Source organism: Prorops nasuta, unplaced genomic scaffold, assembly GCF_024137725.1.
Source record: "Prorops nasuta isolate Cenicafe-Biocafe unplaced genomic scaffold, Cenicafe_Pnas_1.2 PNAS00009, whole genome shotgun sequence".
NCBI lineage: Eukaryota > Metazoa > Arthropoda > Insecta > Hymenoptera > Bethylidae > Prorops > Prorops nasuta.
The window spans coordinates 5,775,674-5,800,415 of record NW_027116806.1 but is presented as its reverse complement, the minus strand read 5'-3'; the positions used below and the strand labels follow the sequence as shown (position 1 = coordinate 5,800,415).

General features: G+C 42.3%; 1 protein-coding gene and 2 non-coding genes across 3 annotated transcripts in view; all 3 read left to right on the top strand.

The window, feature by feature from the left end:
* The first annotated feature begins 7,721 nt into the window (after positions 1-7,721).
* TRNAN-GUU (transfer RNA asparagine (anticodon GUU)) lies at positions 7,722-7,795 on the top strand. The gene has a single exon. It is a non-coding gene; the product is annotated as a tRNA-Asn (tRNA).
* Positions 7,796-8,066: 271 nt separating this feature from the next.
* On the top strand, positions 8,067-8,140 carry TRNAT-AGU (transfer RNA threonine (anticodon AGU)). The gene has a single exon. It is a non-coding gene; the product is annotated as a tRNA-Thr (tRNA).
* Positions 8,141-8,583: 443 nt separating this feature from the next.
* Positions 8,584-24,742, top strand: part of mbo (Nuclear pore complex protein Nup88) — a 50,570-nt gene continuing 34,411 nt past the window's right edge. Inside the window, exon 1 of the mRNA XM_066731468.1 lies at positions 8,584-8,845. Within this exon, the coding sequence (XP_066587565.1) occupies positions 8,636-8,845 (210 nt within the window). The 5' untranslated portion in view covers positions 8,584-8,635. The remainder of the gene's footprint in view (positions 8,846-24,742) is intronic.

Here is a 24,742-nt window from a genome sequence, read left to right as displayed (position 1 = left end):
ATGTATATATAGGTACAACGATATTTTATAATATGATAAGACACATCAAGGATTACACCCCGGGGTCTCCATCTTCCCATCTTTACGATATTGTTGGGGGAGAAAATTGATAGGACAATACCCTGCTAATGTGAGTTATAGACGCGAGACTGACAATGTCACTTTTTTAATTTAATGCCATCGCTCGATAATTGATTACGTTCTATCTTTCGAAATTAATCAGAATAAATATTTCTTTTTTTCTATTCTCAACAATATTCATCGATTCAATTTTCTTTTGGTCGAAGAAGGTGTTTTTCCGTTTACAGTAACGAAATCAGAGATTCTTTTAACCTTCTCGAGATTGAAGCAAAGAAGGCAGCAGTGATTTACCGAATGAAATTTGAGTATCGCGAAGCACGCGAAATGCGTATCGCGAATCCAATATACCTTTCCCTCTATTGGATGGCCATAACTCACGCGGGGTTTCCATAATAAAAGCTACGTATGTATATATATATATACATGGGAATTGAAATACTGGCTTATAACTGCCAAGGATTTGTGAGAAAGGATGCAATTGATGGTTGCTATTGAAATCGTTCGTAGCCTCCTTAATAATGCGAAAACAAGGAAACTTTCAACCTCTATATCAAAAGCTTCTAAATTTTCTCCAAACTTCAAGGTGAATTGGACCTACAGTAGTATAGTTACAATATCCTGTATTATTTCTCACACAGTTGTAACAAAACAGAGATATCATTTTACCTTTATAGGAGTTGCAACCATATTCGATATGAGACAATAAACAGCTACCCCTTTCTATCGGGAAGCCTGGGAGCCGTTTTGCATAGCGTTACCAGTCGATAAGAAGTCGGTCTACCTACTACCCTTAAGCTTTCTACCATGGATATCTGCAATACCGACCTTCACTCCTTTCCAATAAAATTGCTCGCTTCACTCTCTGCAACGAAACATACCTTCAACATTTATTCAATCATCTGGATTAAAAATATTTATTCATCTGCACTGTTAACAATTTAACAAGATAATTATTTGATTATTATTAATCGATATATCGATAATCTGGAAAAATAGTAAAATTGAAAATTTACCGCATATACATTGCAATTTTATTAAATAGCAGAATGTTCTCACCAGCACATATATATATATATATATATAGTGTCGACGATCTAGAGACGACGTGACCAGTCAATCTGGCTACCTGGAGAGTTGCGAGTGTAATACGTACAGCACGATCCCTTCTACCTCGGGAATGTTAACGGGGCTTTCTCGTGTCCCCGATGCATTGGCGGTTAACGTTTCAACTGCATTATAGATTACGAGTAGCAGTAGGCAATAATAATTGCAATCATTATGCAAATACCCAGTCAACCCTTGTTGCATGATCGACGCTGCTAGTAGACATTTATGAATCCCCGTATACGAACCGCCCTGCAAAAATTTTTCTCAGAAATCACCAGCAGTGATTTGTACGCGAAAAAAGAGATTACTGATAAAGAATGTCGTCATCCATCTTATCGGCAAAGATAGGAATTTTTTGACCTACGCAAAGAAACACTTTCACATAGTTACGATTTTACTTATGGCCACCGGTCACGCTCTTGTCGTTAATAATAATTGACCGAATATTGTGTAGCAGAGGAGAACACGAGTCCTCGATACCTTCATATAGTATATATATAGTCACCTAAGTGTTTTATGCTTACGCATGTCTGAAAGCGTAAATAGATTTTCGTATACGATCATTGGATCGATCCGTAGCACGTTCAGAAGTATAAGTAGAGGATAGGAAATAAAAGAGGCGAGGATCAACGGTGCGAATAGATTTCTGTTTCTTGGGCGACAGAATCGTTGGGTGGAAATTAATCGACGAGCGAGCACGAACCATTCGTCTCCGTGGATGGTCGGTGGAAACGCATCTGTCCATTAATGTTTCGCGTTCCCATAAGATACGGCTCTAGGGACACGATTCATTTATATATACAAGAGCCCCGCGCACGGTGCATGCCAATATTCGATCGACCCTCTAACGCTCGTTTGTCATCCATGTCCATGCACACAACACACAGGTCCGCCTGTGCGGACGAACGAATGCACGCCCGCGCGAACCACTGGCACGCCATTCTTGCATTCGTCATCGAATCGCTCGCTGTATACACTTGCCTTGGCTATAATTACCGTCGTACCTCCAAGATCCCAGCTGCTAGCCTATTATTTGATTTCTTGCACATTCATGAAGGTCACGCACAAACACATACCGCAAAGCTGTAACATTATCGTTAACGATGCAAAGACGAGGTAGTGCTATATGTATATATATATATATATATATATATATATAGATATGGAGTACGAGATAACAAACATTTTGGACCAGTAGAGTCATACACGAGTAATTATGCATAGCCTGGCACAAATCACTTGCAGACACCTAAAAAAAAGTTTGCTCGCAAACGTAGTTTACCTGCGCAAATATAATAAAACGGATTACCTAAACCGTGAGTTTCTGGTAGTGAAAGATGGTTGAAGATGGCGAGGCTAGGGACGCGCGACGCCATCTGGTAATATATGTACAATATTTTTAATTGTTGACATTAAAATGTGCTCCCCTGGTTTTTTCTCGTTAACGTGACGTGGCTATGGCCGCAGCGAAGGGTCGGAAAACTGGCCCGTGTCACGTTTCGGCCCAGCCCCTCGAGTTATTTATTTCACGCTTAAAGAATCACCCCGTCCATACGTATATATATATATATATATATATATACGTTCGTGGTCCACCGTTGGTCTACGCGCGCTCGACCACTTTGGACGCGCACTGTCTTCTGCAAATGTGAACAAATCTAGAAGCACCGTAGCCATCGTGTGCAAGAACGACCAACGCCTCAGCTGCTCCTGCGACCAACAATTCCTATCCACGCGGTAATTAAGAAATTTCATCGCGCTGCTCCAAGAGAGAAAATTCCCTCGACGAATTTTCCGAGCAACTCCGCGCCTCCTTTTATCATCTTTTCGCGATACAGACTCCGCGAAGACGTTTCGTGTATATTTATCGTATTCGGCACGATCGAAAGAAACGAATTCCGATGAAAAGAACGTCGTGCCGGAGAACGCTCATATTCGATTCCTTCCTCTTAGATTTTGCATGCGATTCCAAACACAATGCGGTCCATCGGAAGTTGTCGTCTACTATTTCCGCCATCCGAACGTTAGACGTCTGTCTACCGTTTCCCCTTCGTTCTCCGACAACCAGATTCCGATATATTCGCATATATTTATTTGGCCCTATATGGAAAGATACAGCAGGCTTTTTCCGAGGGTGCCTCTCCTCCCGTGCATATTGCTATATGTATAGCAGATATCATTCCATTCTTGTATAAAACAAATGAATGGGAAAAAGCAACAATAGTTTCTCGACGCTTCAAAGCCTGAAACGATAGTAACAAAGACTAGAAAAGTTTTATTGATGAACCGGAGGAAGAATTAAAGTACGAAACTCGTCTAGGCTTTGGCTTTGCCAAGTCAACGGGAAATTGGATTGTTGCGAGTGAACAAACTATAAAATTCGTATCTTTATCTATATAGAAGAAATATAAGGGACTTTATCAACTGTTTTACCCTAATTACGCGAAAATGAATAATCCCGATTAAATATTTTCTGACTACATTTCTTTTTCTCGTGTTCTATGAGATACTGGTTAATGAAGTACATTCATTATGGCGATATGATATCACGATAGCATGTATGCTTCGCTCACAACATATTGCGTCAAAGACTCTAGTGATAAAACATCGCGTGGAGATTTTTCAATTTATTAAAACCAACGGAAGCCTCGTAAATTTGACCAGTCGTTACTGTCAGCTTCGACTTTTCTATTGTTATTAGCAAAGTAGCCTCATTATTAATTCCAAAGTCTGAAGATTTTCCGGTTTATAAAAGGACGCTGTAATAACGCGCTGATAAAAAAAGGAAAGTCAAGTTTTATAGCTATTTCATAGCTATATCACGAAATAAGTTCGTTTCTCTCAGCTATATAATTACGCAAATTAGTTTCGCAATTAGATCGATTGTGAGAGAAGGAGAATAATATTAGAGACAGTACACGGTGCGTTAATTAAAAAAAAATATAAGCGAAATAGAATAGGAGAGCTGAGACAGCCATATGACAGGCGCATTCGTTTCACACTTATCTGACCATCTAATTAAGAAATTGTGCCTTTGTAAAATGCTTGATGCCATCGTAGCATATCAATTGTGGCAAACACCTATTCAACTCTGCTAATTATATTGTTGCAGGTAACATTGGATAAGAGGCTGTATTAGGGCTCGCGTGAAACGTTCGGATTAGTATAATATACTATATAATCCTATCTTGGATCACGAAAATGCTTGAAATTGATACGCGCACAGTCTATAAACAGTTGAATGCTTGACTCGTCAACATCGTCGATAAAGTAACTTGGTTTCTTGTATATGCGGGGATTATGAATGATGCGGTATATAATAATTAGTACTACATTGCTTAAATATATGATATAAACTGGAGAAGGATTTTTTCATGCCATGTTTACCAGAGGAGGAAAGATTTCCACTTCTTATATAGGTATTTCGCGAATTCGTAATTACATACTTTTTCCCTAGAGCAAACTGCGCCATCTCTCATCCCGAACATAGCCCTCACCACTGGGTAGGTCTTATCTTGATATTTTTAGGAGGGTATTTTCCAGTGCTGTACGTTCTTTTCATTTCATTTAAACGACGAACGGGGAGGTCGGTCCGGACCGCTCGTTCAGCGTTCTGGCAACGGATAGCGCCACATTTTCATTAAGACTGTTGATTTATCGGCATAGTTAGCTCAAGGACATCGTTACAGACTTTCGCGAAGGAGAGCGAGGCTCGCTAGAAATATTTTTTATCGCAAACTTTCTTTCTCCACCCATATAGAATCATCTGTGATATTGCATAATATTAAGTATTATGCAATATTAAATTTAGCCCGAAGCATATAAAGACTTGAGGTCCTTCATATGGATCGCGTACAAGATTGTATAGGGACAGCTTGACTCGCTGTACTCCGCAACGTATGGCGTCCAATTGCAAACGTATCTCGGGAAATGTGTTTGGGAAACCAATCTCAGTAGGATGACGATAAAAGGAGAAGCGCCCCGAAGAAACCAATTGATAAATCGAAAAGGCGGAAAATAGAAGCAGCTATTGTGTACTTGGGGAATTCAAGGATGGAGGGCTAGCAGATGCGTTCACCATTTGTGTAGCGTACCAGAGGATAGGAGAGCGGAAAAGGATTGGCGAAAAGCAGCAGACTATAGGGAAGACGAATCGACGACACAGTCCTATCAACCCACATCCGACATCTTCCATACGTCAAAGCCACGGCCGCAACATCTTTCAAGGTCTTGGCAAATCTTTCTTATCTCCTCCACTATGGATTAGTCACGAAAATTTATCACACAATTTTTTGTAAAATAACATTTATTTTACATTATAAATTATCAATAGCAGTATATACTATTGTAGAAAACATGAATCTATACAATTTTTCAACGAACGAACAACGCAGAATTGTTCGGACGTATTAGTCTAAACGCAGTTTAAGCCGTTACTTGGAAACAATCCGAACTATTTGTATTTTTAACGCGGATTATAGAATTAGCGAGTCTGAGTAATCCCGAAAGCGCGATGCGGTAAAATCATTTCAGTGAATCCCGATTGCTGTAGCATGTGGGCGTGTTTAAAGTCGTGCTAATTAACAGGGCAGCGATTCAAGATGTCGGCTGTGCAAAGGGAACGGGTGGAGGAGAAGGAGTAAGTCTTAAGGCAGCGTGTTCTCTCCAGGGAGCCAAGTGTTAGGAGAATTAACAGCAACCCCTGATCTTGGCCCTCTATGCTATCTCCCTAATAATAAACTGGTAATTCCCAATGCCCCTATAAGTTACTCCCTTTCAACGCCACAATGACCTACGAGCGGTAAGACGTATTGTCTACCGGGTGCTCCTGATCTTGGACTAGGCTCCGTACTTCGCGATCCATTAGTTAATTAAAGAATCTCGAGGATATAGCCAACAAAATCCATAGCATACATACCCAAGTACCAGCACAATATTCTCCCAATTCCACCTGTAACTTTAAAATCTCTTTCATTTTCTTGCCGGATGCTTTTAACATCTGAAATAATTCAAGAATGGAGGTGTAATATTATATTGTCTGCTGTATTTAACATGGGAAGATAATGATACAGCGGTTTACTAGAATAGCAGCTTTGGTTGCTTTATGATAAATTATTGATGATCGTGTATTTCATCTGCACACCACACTTCCGTGCTTTTAAGGAAGCCAAACCAAGCGGAAAATAATTCACATTGGAAATGAATACATGATGAATCATGGCTCTAGGACGAAACTCGGCTTTACATCGTTGCAAACGGTTTGTACAAATGCGTGCTCGTATACATATACAGATATATATATATATATATATATACTGCGTAATTTGCTTTCTATTCAGGGAAGAATATCAGGACGGAGAAAACTGTATAGAGACGCATTGACTTTTAATGGAAAATCGATTGCTAAATAAAATACTGATTTATTTTAACGTATATACAGAAGTAATGCAACTATCTTCACACACGAGTTACGAAACAATGAGGAATATCTTATTGCTGCTTAAGGATGTACTCTCCTATGTTTCGTCTAGATATCTACTTCGTAGATTAGGAACGAAGAAGGGATAGTAACAGTGACCGATAAATTTTCTGGCAACTGTCTCTTACTTGTAATTAAACGCACAATTTAAACAGACCGTTAACGTCGCCATCCTCGAACTAAAGGACATCCTGCTTACGCCTGAAAGTTATTCGTAGAATTGTAGCCTCATCTCCGTGGATATTCTACAACTGTCATCAATTTTCCATTTTTTCAATGAGACTATCAAGATTCGCGTTTGACAAAAACGCAGCTGAAACCAAAGGAGATGTTTATCGCAAAGATGTATAGGCTATACTTATGTATATATATATATATATATATATATATATGTTAGATATAGTTAATGTAGATTAGAACAGGGCTTAAACGGTTTCAATAAGCTAACTATTCATCACTATTACGGTGACCTATACTCGGTACCAGTCGAACATCTGTGATCCATCGTGACTGATAAATCACCTTGGGACAGCCCTCCAATCGCGTCTCGTCCATCGCCTTGCATATAGACAGTTACTAATGAGCCAACCCCATTTAATTAACCGTATATATAGCTTCAATACAACTGCTTGACTATTTCCCTTTTCCATAACATATTGTCATCCCATTGGGTATACGGCTTTATCTAATCCTACGCCCACGTGTAATTTGCAAAATAATATTTTACATCCAATACATTTTTTCCTACTTTGAGTGTGTATATAGTTGGTACGCAAATATCAGGATAATATCACTTGGTTCTCTCCGCTCAGTATATTGATATGACACTGTACCTCTCTATTATAATGCGTGATGCAATATTTTAATTGTATAGCTGATAAAAGAATAGTTTTATACCTAATAATTAATAAGTTTAGCGATTTATATACATGTCATTGAAATTAAAACAACGTTTATACTTGTATCAGTAATATTATTTAAATAATAATTAATCAAACTATATTTTTCTCAATGGGAATAATCTCTTTCAACTTTAACTCATCGGCCTGTAGATGCCTCCGTGGCGCAATCGGCTAGCGCGTTCGGCTGTTAACCGAAAGGTTGGTGGTTCGAGCCCACCCGGGGGCGCTTTTTTATTTTCTTTTATATCTTTTTATTTTATTAAACAATTGATAAGATTTTATTAATTTATAATTATATGTGTAAAAATTTAAATTTTAGGCTGTTATTACCTTTATTTTGTATACACGTTAATGTTCATCTGACATGCAAGTTCTGGAATTCAAAAAGAAAATAATTACCAATTAAAAAAATTCATCAGTTTGTAAACTAATATTAAATATACTTAATAAAAAAGATTCTTTCTGATGTAATGATTTAAAGAAGACTGTCTTCGTTCGGCGCCGTGGCTTAGTTGGTTAAAGCGCCTGTCTAGTAAACAGGAGATCGAGGGTTCGAATCCCTCCGGGGCCTTTGGTTGGAGTAGTGTTAAATTAATATGATACTTTTTTCTATTATTAACTGCAAAAGCAGTACTCATTTTTACAAGATATGAATTTTAACATTGTTATCCACACTTTATATTTTTAATTTAACTATCGAAATTACTTATTTAAAAATACATCTGAGTTTAATCTTCTTTTTTTATGCTCTTATTTAGAAGAATAATGTTTTAACATTTATCCTAAAAAATTAGCTACGATTAAGAGCTTGTAGAATCATGATTACTGTTTTAACACAATAAAATGTTTTATTATGCCATGTAGAGTACAGTAAACTTCTCTACCAACCCAGCTTTACCCAAAGCTTAACCTAACCTAACGTAAAGTGGTTGGCAACACTTTCTGGGAGTTTGGTTTTACCAGAGTGTCATACTGATAGGCTGCGCTGACATCGATTCAATCCGCGGCAAATTTCGTTGTTGTTTGGCGTGAGTGCGTGCTGTGCTAAGCTAACCTCTCTTTCGTCATGTCTTCATGTACAGATCCTTTGCGTTTCAATGAGAAAAGTTTATTTCAGGAGTTAAAGAAAAGTTTAACCGGCACTAATAAAGAAACATGGAATATTATAACAGTTGAGGATGACATGCTTTACGCGTGGGACTCGAATAAATGTTGTGTACTTGTGATGAACGTTGTTGTTGCCCGCAGCAAATACAACGAAGATATTCCTTATCAGGTAAATAAATCATTAAAAACTAATTTCTTTTTAACCAAAGATATATCCAAGAGTATATCTAAAGGTGGGGATTATATAATTTATCATAACTACGTACTTACTGTCAAAACATGTATTAACCGGACGTACCGACTAACCTACAAAACAGGACAACGCGCAGGCGTTATTCAGTATTTACATCAGCAGGAACAGACAGAGTTCAAATTAGTACATAAAAGTAAATACAATTATATAAGGATGAATAATCAGACCTTGGTAAAAATCCCACTTTATAGTGTTGCAAGAAAAATCATTGCTAATATTATAATTTACTTGCTGTTATAACGAAATACTTACAACTGAGTGTTTACTGTCACAGTTTTGTTTACACGCATTTTTTTTTGACAGCCTGTACTAAAATATTTTTTTTCTAAGGACTAACATTTTGTTTTACTACTCTACATTATATTGCAAAGAAATAAACAGCGATTTTTCTATATCTATTATGTTTGACTAAAATCATGGTTTATTTCTTTAAAACTTGGCATACATCAGTCAATAATTTGAAAAGCAACCAATTAAAAATTTAGAATGCAATGTCCTCTATTACTCATATTATTTATCGAAGTGTGCATGCTTCTATGAAATTTCCTTTGCCAGCCCAATAGAGATTAATTCAATTTTATTTCCCAAAATACCACTGTAGAAACATATTATTTTTTAGAATTAGTAATAAAATTTAAAAAAAATGCATTCTATTACTCTCTTTTCACTAGGATTATACATTCAAGAGCACATACTAATTTATTATATTCGATTACAAAACTTTTCATTAGAATAATAAATCCGAAGATTAACCGAGTAATGATTGAAAATTGATGCAATCTTATCAGGACGTGAATGATGTAAGTATAATATCGATCGATCGATAAAGCGAGAAAAAGACTAATATTTGTTGACTGAATAATAGATGTGTACTGGTGAAAAATAATTACGCAGCAAATGAAGGGGAAGCAGCATGGTGAAATCGCGATGGGAATGGCCAGTGGTTTTATTTCATTTCAATGGTGCCGTGGGATCAGCGGGTACATTAATGCCTCGCCGCGCACGCAAAAGAGCAGTGAGGGGATAATTTATAGAAAATGGGTTGTTCGACGCTCCGGAGTAATTTAATTAAAATAAATGTCCACACCGTGGAGGAACCGTACTCACGAAGCCGCGGTCCACGCTGCGAATAAAATGCAAATTCAGACCCTTCACGGTTTTACGTATTAGTATGCGAAGGTACGTAGATAAAGGCACTGTCGAGAGAAAGAGAATGGAAGGGAATGAGTCCGATTCTCTCCGGATACCGATCGTCCGTTCATCCGTTCATCCGTTGATTCGATAAGGGAGTTTTTCGGAAGCTATCTTGTACCTTTTATTTTCTCCGCATCTCACATTTCACCTTTTTCTCTCTCCCTCTCCCTCTCCCTCTCTCCTCTTTTTCACTTTATTTTATCTTTCAGTTTATTACACCCGTTGCTTTCTCTTCATTTTATTTCAGCTTTTTGCGTACTTTAATAACGCAAATTTTTCTCCTACCGTCGCATTTCTACGTTCAGCGGTAGAAGCTCCCTACGTAAGGGGAAACTGATTCTGAAATTAAATACACATGTGTATGGTATACTATATACACCATAGCATATTTTTACGTAGTGGTAGGCGCTTGGACGTTGCTGCCACGGAGTATAAAGTTGTTGGAAGAGAGTTGGGTGCGAGAAATGTTTACCATTGAAGAGGCACTGTGGAGTAAGAAGTAAATTCCCCCACCCTCCTTTGCCGGAGGAGCACGAGCAAAGATTCTTCAGAGACGGCGAGAGAGCGTTGATATCGAGGAGGCGAGCGAGGACGCGGTGCTCTTACGAGACATCCGCAGGAAAGTCGTGCATGCGCTCTGGCCGACTGAAATATCGGCCGTAAATAATAAAAGTTAGCGAGGTTCCTCTCTGGCGCGCACGACGGGACTTTAAACCGGAAGATAGGTGTCGCAGGATACGGTGGACGGCGTGGCAAGAGAGTAGGGAGAGGAGGGGGGGGGGGATTCGCGCGAGGAGAGGTGAATGTGCACGAAGCACGGTCTCTCGCGAGAGAGCGGGAAAGAGAGAGAGAGAGAGAGAGAGAGAGAGAAGGCTAGGCTGTGTGCGATCCGGGCCAGTTGCGAGGAAGAAGAGGAGGGGGAGAGGTTCGCTGGGCTTTTGCGGGGGTAGGGTCGGAGACAAAGACGCGCCATTGTCAACCGCTCCACCATCGGAACCACCATCCGCTGCGGGAAACTTTGAATCATTTTTATTGCATAGAGTTATCTTTGTTACCAGCGGAACGAACGTCTAAACGCGTTTTCTCTCGCTCTTGCTCCGCTCGCGCCCTCGCACTTTCACCCCCCCCCCTTCCCTCCCTCCCACTGCTTCTCCCTTTTCTCTACACCCCCCCCCCCTTCGTGTCCCTACACCCTCTCGACTCCAGATAATACGAGCGCAAAAGCATTCACACCCCTTTGGCTGCCCAAATGGAATAAGTTCTTTAATTCGCGGATTTACCGCCAGACGAATGAAATCGCCCGCTCTCTTACTTGTCTCCGAGATAACACTCGACTACCGTACCTGTCCAAAAATCACTGCACGCTATCCTAACTAACTTTTCACCCTCCCCCCCCCCCCCCCATCTTCCTCTCCTCCTACAGCTCTTCCCGTCCACTCGTCACACCGACTCGGAAGATACCATTCCCATCCGGATAACGATCTTTGGAAGGCAAAAGAAGAAAAAAAAACACGTAGAAAATTAGACTCCTTCTTTATAGCGACTCTTAATAGAATTCAAGTGTCTAGGAAAGAAAAAGAGGAGCTAATCGAATTATACATACCGAGAGAGACGGCAGTTTCAGCAATTTATACGACAATGGAAATGTTTTTTGCATGTCGAAAATTGTTCTTCTTTCTTTTTAGCTTTAATGCAACGCCTAATGCGGTAGCATGAAGAAAATCCTTTTACAGCGAGAATGGGTTACTGTTTCGTAATATTCATACGTCCTACAGGGGTCTTCCTAATTGTCATACACGTCGCTCGTACGAGGGTAGTCTTATCTAAATTAAAAGTACTGGACGGGCTAGAGGGAGTGTGGCACCGCGAAATAGAAAATCCCGCTGAATTCCGAGCGTCTCAGGTAGAGAGACGGAGGATGAGAGGAATATCGCGTAATAAGCGAAATCCGCTCGACGATAATTAAAAAGTAATTTTACCGTGACGTTTGCGAATGTACCGCGTCCCAGCTACCTTTACTTATTGCAGCTTGCACATGAGGGGATACATAAAATTTTACTTGCACACGCAAAGATAGCGTACTATAAGTATTTCAGCTTCTTATACAATTGCATTCGGCCGTTTGCGCGCCTGTGTGTGTTCGCATATACGTACACGCGCTTCTACCCTGTCCCGTACATATCTTTCGTGTTGCAAATGTATGTACAGAACGTAGAGTCGGCAGGTTTACACCCGAACGTATAAGCGAACGCTGCACATGCACTGTGGTATAGTGGTGGAGAGACGTTGGATAGTGTGGTAGAGTGGATCTCGTATATGTGTGTGTGTGTGTGTGTGTGTGTGTGTGTGTAGGTTAGGTGACCATGCATACGCGAAGGTATACGAGGAGAGGTACGTAGAGCAATAAAATTCACGGGAAGTGTTTTACATCGGTGGCGTTGGCTGCTGTGTGCACAGGGTGGCCCAGGAGGGAGGCTCGACGAATTCAGTAAGTGGCGGACAATGGCTTTTGTGGTAGACATCGGCTGGTCCAGCCTTTCCTATCCCCCCGACATTCGTATTTCGTTCCACGACCACCGCTACGGATACATTTTCCCTTTCTCCCTCCTCCTCCTCCTTCCGCGCTTCGGGACACTCAAATGTCATGCTCTTCCAGTTGAAAAAAAAAAGAAAACAAGAAAAAAGGCAGGAGAGGCAGAGAAAAAAAGGCGAATGCTACTGTGTGAGAATCTCGCACCTCGCTGGCCAAAGCCATTAATTATCACCAAGTGGTACTAAATGATTAAATGTTCTATATATATATATAGTATATATTCTATAAGACTCGCGCAAATTTAAGCAATGGCAATTATATTTTGTATTTTTGAATAAGACTATTTGTGGCAGGAAAAAATCAAGTGTTCTGTGTACCTGCCAGTATTTTCTATCGAAAGAAAATATAACAGAGAAAAAGGAAGGTGAGTTTTTCGCTTTGTTAGAATCTCGTACCTCGCTAGGAAAAATTACAAATTATCACCAAGTGATATATGCAAACTAATTAAACGTCACACAGTATATAACCATATATAAAAATTTCAAATTTAAGCAATACAGCAATTATTTTTGCATCTTTGAATAAGACAGTTTGGTAGGTATAAAAATTGAATATTCGGTGTGTACGTAGCCCCAGAGACACAGTTAACCAGAGTTTATTGCAATACGTAATATTATGTAGAGTTATAAGGATAGAGGAGGAAAAGGTATAGTGGTTGTCTTACAAGATGTAAGAGTGCGAGCGCCTTTATCTGACTTTCGCGAAGTCGTATACGAGAACAAGGCCGCCTATTGTCAAATCTGACCGTTAAAATACGAAACGCCCTGCGTCTTGTAAGGAAGAAGCTTGCACCTACCAAACCCTCGGTTTATGCTCCATTATCGTCGCTTGTATAGCCTATAAGCGGTGAAAGGGCTACGAGCTCTCGCAATGACAATAATTCTACGCTAATAATCCCTTGCGGAGAATTCCTCCCCGAGAATCCGCCCATGTCTTTTGTTAGATAGCACCGTGGCTTTGTAGCTGCGAATAGTTCTTGGTCCATGCTTTGAAAATATCCCACAAGACGTCCCCCCCCCCCCCCGTGCACTCTTATACTCGCACGATCACGAATCGTTATTCGATTAGCATCTTCTTCTCCGAGCTTTATGAAATTTTAACGCAGTCTCGATAGAAGTTTGCGTACGGTGGTCGAGAAAGTTTTTCAATTCGGTCGGAGTTGGATGTGAGAGAGGCGAGTATTAAGATTTCACGATGATCATTTCAATAAAGTGCAGTTTCATTGGAAGCAGAGAGAAGAACGGTCTCGATCGTATCGGACTGCTCTTTCGCCTATGCCACACTGACTGGGGCTTTAAAATAAAGGGGGGAGGGGGGAGGGGTGGATCGTGGATGGCTCTCGTTCCGCAGGGGGTAGCTTTGTCAGCTCGAGGATGCCTTGGCGTGCTAATGCATTTCCTTTACAGTTTTAATGGGCATTCATAACTAAGTTTAATAATGGCGGTAGGAGGTGAGGCGTCGTGGTTGCATATCTAATAATTCCAAGGTTCCACCTCGCGCAGGAAGTGGCACACAGCACGAATTTTAGTGGTGGCTCGAGATCTCCCTCCTCCTCTTGTCCCTCGTCCTCATCCAGCCACTCGTTCGACAAGACTCTTATATTCTTTTTATTCGTCCCCTCCAGAGAAGCGACTCTTTTTTTTTTTCTTTAATTTCTCCCTATATATATATATATATAGCACGAGAATAATATTCACTCGATAACTCTGTATACATATATATATATATATATATATATATATATATACGGTAGTCTGGTTGAAAGGGCAGGTTGCCGTAGACGTTATAGTATTTGTACCGCAAGAGTTCCGGCGAAGTAATGGCGTCTTGCTCCGAGAGCAAGATATAAATGCCGGCTTCGTTATACGCGATATAGCCGCCATCTTAGCTGCTTGGTTCCCGTTCGCAAGACGTCGACGGGGCCAACGGTGTCGTCTCCAATAAATAATCCCAAGACAATGGACACTGTCCAAAACACGGTAGATCTTACGCCTTTAACTTGGGTACTCAACCCTCCTCCTCGCGGCTTTGCCAACGAGCGCGCAACCAACCCCCTGTGCTACCCCTTTCTTCGTTCATCCCTCGTCGTCCTTGCTCTACCACCCCTCCATTCCCCTCTCGCTCCTTCCTTCTCCGACACACTGCGAGCTCCGAGCGGCTACCTGCGGAATTATAATGTTTGTTTCTAACAAATTACCATGATAATGCTCGGCGTCGCATGGCGAAGCCGCGTCTTCGGTGGCACACTTAAATTACGAGACTACGACCGGCAGAACACACTATCGCGGCGCCAAGTGCCAACACCACTGCGCGCCTCGAGAGCCGAGAGTCTCGACCGTCCACGCGCTGCTCGTATACTTATATAACTATAGCCAAACGACACGCGTGCTCGAACCGTCGTAAATCAGTCGATATCGATCATTCGCACCGTTTACTTTGACGTTAATTAACCACCCCCCCCCCCCCCCCGAATATTACATACTCATTTTCTTATTAAAAATGATAAATTCTACAAAAATTTGTTTGGAATAAATGCAAGGAAGATTGATAAAAAATAATGTAGATTATTCTATGATAACTTTGGAGAATTCAAGGTACTCTATGAATGGTCGTGTAACTAAATTACAAGATTGGAACACTGCTGTGTCAACGTCACCGACTCTCGTCCTTGTGAATTTACGAGTCAAACGACACGTGTGTGCTGAAAACATAAATCAGATAATAAGAGTTTCTCGCGTTGCTCGTAACGTTAATCGATCGCTTTCGCGTATCGTATATTTATTTCCTTATTTACATAATTTGCTTAGAGTACAATACACATGGAAAAATAGCGTAATACATATATATATATATATAGGATGAAAAGGGCAGAGAATTCAAAGTATAGTTCATAGAGGCATGGATGGTCGTGCAGTTGGCGTGAAAGCATAAAAATTATGTCCACACCTAGAGTAACTGTGGAGGCATTGCAGCGACGTGGTGCTTCTCGCGTTTCGTGCGGACGGGCCATTATGCGGGTGCGCGCGAGCGCGGCACGACGCGACGGGGCCGCAAGGCGATAAACTTTACTTTCCAAAATCGCCGCAACGCACGCCCGAAGCGAATATGTTTCGCCAACGGCTGTAACGATCGTGATAACGCTGGCCTGCTCGTAGAAACGAACCTACACCTCTACCACCGGCGGATTCCCGCTAAAATGTCGACCCCCATTTTTTTTCTCTTCCCGCCCTCCCCACTGTCGTCGGGACCTTTTTTTGTCATTCCCAGTCGTAAAAAGCACGTTGAAACACCTTTCGCTGCCTCCACTTTCGTATATATATATAAACGGCCGGTCGTTATATTAGTCCACTGGTGAATCCTATTATGTATTTTTTATCAAGTTTGTATTTGATGGGAACTTGCGTCACACGATGGAAACTCGAAGCTCTGATTCAATTTGAGGAATCTTCAACCATTATATACATATATATATATATATATATATAAACATGCAGCGTTCCTTGCTCCTCCTGCGCGAAGCTCAACAACCGTGACGTATACAGATACATATATATATAGTATATGCAAGTGGGTTGTTTTCTGGTTGGCCATTAAATCGCCAGAGGTGATGGGCAGGAAGACGGGTGGGTCTAGAAATGGAGGAAGCGGGATGGGGAATAAGGCTGCGAGGAATAAAGAAAAGGAATAACCATAAGAAATTGGAATGGATGGAGGAAGTGGCGAAGTCGGGCAAGCCGAGAAACGTCTGGCTGCTTGGCCCTCGGCAGTAAATCCAGAAACGGTGTTACGGCCCTCCGAGAGATAATGCGCAATCATTTCGGAATGGAAATTAAAATCAGATGATGAATCCTAACGATGCCGTTTATTATTTTAATTTTCCGCGAAGGCCGCGCGCCATCGCGAGCTGCGGACCGCACCCGGCTACCGCGTTGGTCCTACCCGCTGGTAACTCGAGTTCGAGACACTAAATTACCTTCCTATTAGCCGTATAATTACAAGATGGCCCCGGTAATTTCCGTTTATTCCGACTTCGTCTCGCCGAACGGGCTTTATGCCGCTCGCTCGCTCGCCCTTCCGTCCTCCCTCCCTCTCCACTCGCTGCCCTATATTATTTAGCAAATCCTCCTTCTAATATCTAAGCGATATCACCCAACGTTATATCAACCGGCCTTTCAATTATTTTTCAATCTCATCTTTATGCATATTCCGAACGTCCAATAAGAACTGCAAAATTAGTCTACGAATTTACGTTAAAAATTGTCGAACGTGCGTTTTCTCTTTAAAAAAAGTCTTTTGATCGTGTCGTAAAGTTTACCAACTTCTATCTAGGCTACCTAAATCCCATAGCTGCACATATTACGATCCCTTAAACGCCCCAATAATCGGAACTTTCTCTTTTATTTGCCGATAAATCGTAGACTTCTGCTGCCTTTAGTATATACTTCTGGCGAATTTGCATCGACAATGACATATAAAGCAGAGTTCTCCGGCTATGTTACTCTGTTGATAGCAACACAATACGGCCCTGTTCGGCTTATTATAATGTAACTATAACTTTTTATGCCGCTCGTAACGTCGATACAACTCGGATTCCTGCTCGCACAAAGACATCAACATCGGTTCTGAATGTGCGTTTGCCCACTGTATATATAGTACGATCGCACATTGCTTTTTCCCGCATACCGATTTCGCGAGATACAGACTCGGTCTGCTAACGGACGATAGGACGAAATTATTGTTTCATTTCTTTTTTAGTCGAACCATTTAAAAAATTTCTTCCAAAATCTTGCCACATTCTACGCCGATAAAACAGCGAGGAAACTGTGTTCAAAGTGATTTTTTCTTCTTAATACATGTATAGTTATATCAGTGCTGCTAAGCAAATTCATTGTTCTTTCCATGCACTTCTAAGATTACTTTTTTGTCGGACACAAAGCAAGGGGGCAGGTAATTAAAACCTCGAGTAGGTAAATAACCAACTGCCTAGCTGCGAGCTACCGAGAAACGTAATAAGTAGACCAGTCCGCGGCCTTGAGAAAGGAGATCCTTAAAAAAACGCCGGTCCCTCCGTTTGCGCCATTTTTCGCGTTAATTTGAATTTTGTAATTAACCGGCTACGTATGAATTCTTGCAGGGAAAATACACGAAGGTCCTTCCTTTAATTTGCTGGAGGATTCGTTATAATGCTTTGCTCCCTTCGCGATATATAACATGGATTTCTGTAACATTCACGTGAACGAATAAGGGAGCTGCAGAGACCGCAGCTGGAAATTTCGTTGCTTTCCCTCAAGAAGATATGCTTCCTTTTTGTAATTATATACATTCGTATTTTATGCTTTTAGGCGCTGCTTTCATCAGCTTTGCAAACATTCAACTACATCGTATCGTTATACGCACACACACACACACATATATATATGTATGTGTAACATGTAAAGTGGTGTATATCACCCCACCCACGGCGAAGGAGCCACGCATTTATATCGTACACAAGCACGAGCACTTTATTCGATTTTATCAAGATTGACAATTAAAAGTTGAAGCGAGACCTTAAACCTGACACATTTTTCACGAGTAGAGACCCTTAAGGGAAATCGAAATCTTAATCTTCGAAAAGGAACGAACGCGATGAATGTATTTAATCGGTAGTTGGGGTCGGAAGCCGCTGGAGTGGGTCTGTCGTAATTACCGAGTATTTTTCTCGTCCGACGCACCCCTGAATCTGATTGATATTTTGTATTCAAGGGGCATCTCGTCATCAGCCAACCACCATGGGGATGGGAAGGTGGCAATGGCAAACGCCATAGTGATACAATGCAAAGTTTCTCAGCTTCCCAAACATCGTTCAGAATCGAATCTACCCGTGGCAATCATTATTATTATTATTAAAATATATCAAAACGTGGAAAGAATAAAAAAATAACTAATATTGAACGTGAGATGCAAAAAGTGTAAGCTGATATTCCTGATAAGCTCCACTCATGCAAAGATTGGTCTGAATTTACGCGCGAGAACAGATAGGTTTAATTCGAAGACAACAGGGTTGATAGAGAGTAGACCGATTGGTGCAGGGGATGGGATGAGAAAGAGGAAGACGAAGACGAAGAAAAAGAAGAAGAAGCTAGAAGGGTGATACTCTCGAAAGCGGACAGGGTCTTTATAAACTCACGGCCCATTTCACTGAAGGTTCATCTTTAATCTCTTCGCGTTTTTTCCCGTCACTCGACACTTCCTTAGAAAGCTCCCCTGTTGGGTCAGGCTGGCTCGAAAGAGGGGAAGCAGTCCGTGTTACTGGTCGCTCATTTCTCCGGTTGTCTTACGGCGATTAACCAGGCTCGTAGTCCTCCTCTCGAGGACCCTTCCACCTCTGCCTGTCGGCAGAATCCACCTTACTCCGGAGCTCCTTATTCTCCCCTTCTACCCTAGTCACATTCTTAATATCGTCTTTTTAAGATTTTTTAAGCGCCATTAAGGAAACTATATTGCCACTCTCCAACCAAGTGTTAGCACTGTGTCGACATCTTTGAACTCTGCTTGGGGATGGGTAGTATACTATATAGCTAGCATTGCCCCGTTGCTGCGATGACTATGCTGTCGCTCGCTCGGTATATATAGCTGCTTCAACCGAGGGGCGATTGTACCTTTTGAACATATGCTCTCTCTCCCTCCCTCTCCCCCCCCCCCCCCTCCGTCCCTTTTCAGCCTTTCCGCTCAAATTACGCAAATAAATTTTCTTTTATTTTTACAACCACCTTCCATGGAATGAGCTACGTGGCCGAATCCCATCTTTTCCTTTACAATTAGTGACAACGATCTTACGCTCCACTTACCCCATCGCCAAGAAAAATGGCATAAATGGAACGGTATTTTTATTACGTTTCACTTTACGTTACGTTCAAACCAACTGGTAAAGTTAAGAGCCCTTGTTTATCGTCTATTATCCATCGCGAGAATATAGTAGCGATCCTTGCGTCATTCGCTTCCACTTGCTACCAATTTAAATACTCCGGCACAACGTTTTCCTCGAAATTCCAAAGTGTAAATGACGTCAGCGGCCTTTGAGCTGGTTCCCACCGAAGCATAGCCCTTTTCGTTGCTCTAGTCAATGCTGAAGAGCAATAATTTTCAAAGGATTAGTTCCTAATTCAAACGTTAAACTCGACGCACTGTTTCAAAATTTCTGTAGCAAATTTTCCTGCCAACTTGTATGTATACGTAGGATGGTTTCATGTATGGAGAAAGTAATACGGTACGTTATGCGAAATGTATAAAAATATCAATCACTCCTAGAAGTTTATTGTTCAAGGTTATACGGATAATCAAAGTTTAGTCGCGAAAAGACTGATATTATTTTCTTCTCTTCGATAAATTTACCTCAGAAAGATTTGATATCCATCGAGTCCTCGATGGAGTCACCCTTGAGAGATGAAAGTAGAAAGTATACAGGTTGTGATGACACAAAACGGGTGGATATATTTCATCGTAACACGACCCCAGTGTGCCATTTAAGCTGGCACACGAGCGTGCTTTCTTTTCGTCCACTTCTACCTCTATTCACCAACGACGAATATGGGATCGTTTCTTCAATATTACATTTGATTTGACGCAAGAGTCGGGGATGAAGGAAAATGTCGAAATCCATGCATCGGGATATCCGGTGTGCAAAGAGTGACTCTCGTAAAGAAAAAATCTGCTAATAAGGCTGAAATGCAATTATTCCACTTGATACCTGTTTAACTGTTTGAGCCCAAGACCAGGAAGAAAATTGATAGGCGCCTTAATACCACTAAGACGACCTTTTGCAATTAGACTTTTTAATTTTTATTAGCGACGGTGGCGTCCGCCTAAGCGTATGCATAATGCCATGAATATTTTCGTCATAATTCTGCCAACTTGTCTCCCAAGGAATTAACCCTTAAATTAGCAGTTAGCTCCAGCCTCAGACGCAAAGTCCCTGCGTCCCGGTAAATTAGAACCACTCGTAGCCTTCCTCCATTGCCCACTACAGTTCATTCTCTTTCTACTGTGGCAAAACTTTTCTTAGCCACCTTTCCACCCCCGCGCCACTGTCGCGTCTACCGCCCTTCGTCCTTCGCCCTTCGCCCTCCACCCTCTCCACCTCCACCCTCCTCCACCTTTCCCAAGATTACCGGGCTGACGCGATCTAGCAATTTCCCTCGCATCTTCCCTTCTGTCCATTTCTCCCTCCTCCTTTAAATACTTATTTGTCAACTTACAAATGATGCATATACCACGAACCAAGAAATAATTTAGCAATTTTCCTCCAGAATATTATATAGTACATATATAGTTATGCTAGTAGGAGACTGCATATATGTATACGCGCATATAGCCACACGACCACGAGACTCGTGATAAAAGTCTTGACGTCTCTGCTGGTCGATTGAAAATACTGGAGGATTAATGGGCAGAGTGCATTTGCGAGATTGGAATGTGTATAGAATATGTATAGGTGAGAGAGAGGAGACTTGAACGCCCGTTAGCAACGAATCGAAAGGCGAATGAGTGGGAACTGCAGGAGAATAATCGTTGGCATTGCAGCTATATCGTCAAGGTCGTTAATAATTTCCTCGAGTGTTTCGACGCTCCGACAGTCTGGCCATGTCTCCTCTGCATGGAGAAAAGGAGTTATTGACAGAGCAGTGGAGCACGAGTGCACGAATGGAAACATAGGCACCCGAAGGAAGAATTTAAAGTTTCAGTAGATATACTATATACGACTGGTAGTCCGCCTGCAGCTCGACCAGTGGAACTTATTAGACTCGTGCTCACTGGAGCTTCCAAGCTCCGGAGGTCCCGGGGCTTATTTAAGCTGGCTTCCTAAGTGCGCATACTAAATATGATAATATTGCAACGGCAAAAAACGTCAGCGGTATTTAGCCCCCTAATTAGGGGATCGTGACTCGTTTGCGAACGTTTCATTTCGCTGCATCTCGGCCTTATCCCCTCCGTCCACCCCCCCCCCCCCCCCAACTTCTTCATCTTCTCTACATCGTCTGACAATGAGCAGTGCGACGTGATGCCGTACGAAACTTTGAACGATCTCGCTTTCTTAATTCCACTCCCTAAACACTGACAATTCACAAATTTATTCAAAGTACCAAGTTTTCTCTTCCGCCCCATTCCCCTGCTATCCTTTTATTTAATATCGCACTACTCGCAACGTATTAATTTACTGCGTCTTTGTCGTTTCCTTAATTTTCATCATAATTGAGTAAAAAAAGGAGGAAAACTTTAATTAAGAAAGCGTGCATTTAGGAATTTATATTAAAATCTCAATCCGCGACGGCGGATGAATTGCAGTAATATTTTGAGACTCGCGAGGAGGAGGAACGCCTCGGTGAAAGTATATGCGTTTTGGGGCCAATTAATCAGTGATTATTTGACAAAGAGTGGAATTGTGGCTCGCTCGCGGTGCGGCGCGGCGAAGCAGTCTGCACGCGTGTATCATACTTGTATGAGTGTGCGTGCGTGTAGAATTTTCTTAACGAATGCGCGAGGGTACTCGATGACTCGATGGGGTTGGAGCGGACAATGACGCGAGTGGGGATGGAATTTCTGCGCTAGTCGGTATGAGAAAATAGCGAAGGCTCTCTCGTGACGGGGCGGCCGGACCGGCGCGATGGACTCTGTGGGTGGTACCAGTTCGAATCCCAGGATGCCTTGGTAGGTTCGCATGCCCAACCCTATACCACCCCTTGCTATACGGAACTAGCTTCTCCCCCACCGCAGGATGTGCTCGTCCTCGCTTCCGCGAATACCACCGACCACCCCCTCCCCCCTAGTATCACCCCGGAGCTTTCGTTTTAAGGTACCGGTGTCCTGCGACTCGTGGAAAATCCAACCTGAGCAACCAATCGAGCTCCCCTGCCAGCTCCCGAGGATCGCGCGACTTGAAACTAGCCCATTCTCTCTCTATATATATATATATATATATATATATAGTAAAATGTTCAATTTTCAGAATTCGACAATACTGGAGCTCGAAGCAGAGATTTAAGGGATTGTCCGAGTGCATGCATGGGGAGATATATGTATACCAGTTTGGCGGGTGTAATCCTCGACCCTGGTACCAAGGTATATATATATGCTACATTCATGTATATATATATATATATATATGGTAAGCGGTGTATATTCAGGTAGATGGAAGGGCCACGAGAAAGAGAGAAAGGAGGACATTGGCAAAACTATACCGCCTCTCGCAACCCTTTGGCACGTCTCTCGGTTCTCCGAGTACAGTCGCTCACCCCGTCGCCGCTTGGCTGGAGCGCCGCTTGCGCAGCGACATCAGCCAAGCACCAGAACCAGAGAACCAGCCACCTCGGAGAAGGAGACGGTGAGAGGGGGGGGGGGGGAGGGGGAGTTGAAGCCGCCCCAGCCGACACAACCGTAATGATTTTGTTTTAAGGGCGTGTTTAATTATGAATCCGCATCCGGATGAGGCTCCACCCCCCTTCGCACGGCGCCACTAGCCCCCCGGGAAGCTATACTCATCGCGGAGTGGGGGTCGCTTCGTGCCAGCTAGGTGGCCCTCTTTCGACCTTAATTGCACCGTATATTATCCATGTGGTATTTCTAATTACTTATTTTTGCTCGGTCGTCCACTCGCTCGGATGCCTCTAATATCTTTGGTAGGCCGCCTGCACACGTTTAATTGATGCTTAACGAACCGACCAAACGACGACCCAATTTCCCATTATTCTACTTATTTTGACAAACGTTCGACGATATAGCGAGACGTTGTGCAGTCGGGAATAAGACTTTACATTTGGGGTTGATGAAATAAATATATAGTGCTAGAGGAGGGGGGGGGGAGGAGGGGAAAGAACTCGTGTAGTCCTGATTCTCTCGAGCAACATATATATATATATATATATATATATATGTATAGCGAGGCGCGACGAATCAAAAGTGTTTCCCTCGTTTGTATAATAACAAGAACGTAAAGAAGGTAGAAGGAGGACGAGCCTACGTTACCTCGCGCGTATTTCGCCTGGCTTAATCTTGTTTCTCGTTGCTGCAACGCAAGAAGAACGTCTCGTTGATCTCGGCTTGCTTCGTGGACGGAGCGCGTTGAAAAGCCACGCGACTAAATCGCCCACTGTCGCAGCTTTTCACCAAGTTACCACGTACTCGGTCCTCGCTCGGATTCATTTCAAGCCCGCTCATTCGCACATCCACCTCAACTATAAACCTTTCGAGCCCTGCTATACCGCTCTTCCACCACACCCCCTCTCTATCTCTCCTCCAGCACCAAGTTCTTTTCTCATAAGCATCGCGACTACCCGTCTCGTAATTCTTTCAAGTTATACATTTATTTTACCTGCCATAATGCATCTTTTACTGCATTTACTAATATTTTTATACTCTGATGCGCATCTCTCACACCGAGGATCGTTTCTTGAAAGCTCCAAGTTACTGCTGCTACCGTGGATCGCTCAGCGTTACTACCCACTGTCTCTCTCTCTCTCTCTCTCTCTCTCTCTCTCTCTCTCTCTCTCTCTCTACTCCCTCCTCCACTCGTTAGATTTCTGCAAATTTCTTTATATACCTTTCGTGTATACAGTCGGGGATAAAAGTGTAAAAATTGTCGAGCGTGGATTTGCAGTTAGGAAGAATTATACGGACATGGGGGAATGACGGAACACTTAGAATTCGAGATTAGACGTGAAAGTTGCATCTGCGTTGGGGGTGTGATGGGGGGGGCGGGGGGGGGGGAGAGAGGGGATAGTCGTTCCCTCGTTCTGGTGGTCGAGTCGGAGGAGATTGCACCGGTGTCCTTCGCTTTGCAGTGGTGCAATCAGCTCCTCCTCCGCAATTCTCGCGTGTAAAGCGCATAATAATGAAGCCACATAGTGGAGGTTTTGGGTGAGCGGAGTCTCGCGGAAAGCCGTCGTCTGCGTTCATTTTGCGTGGTCCCATGCGGACTGGTCATCCTGCCGGGGATGCTGCTGCTGCCGCTGCTGCTGTTGCTGGAGGACGACACAATTAAAATAGCTATG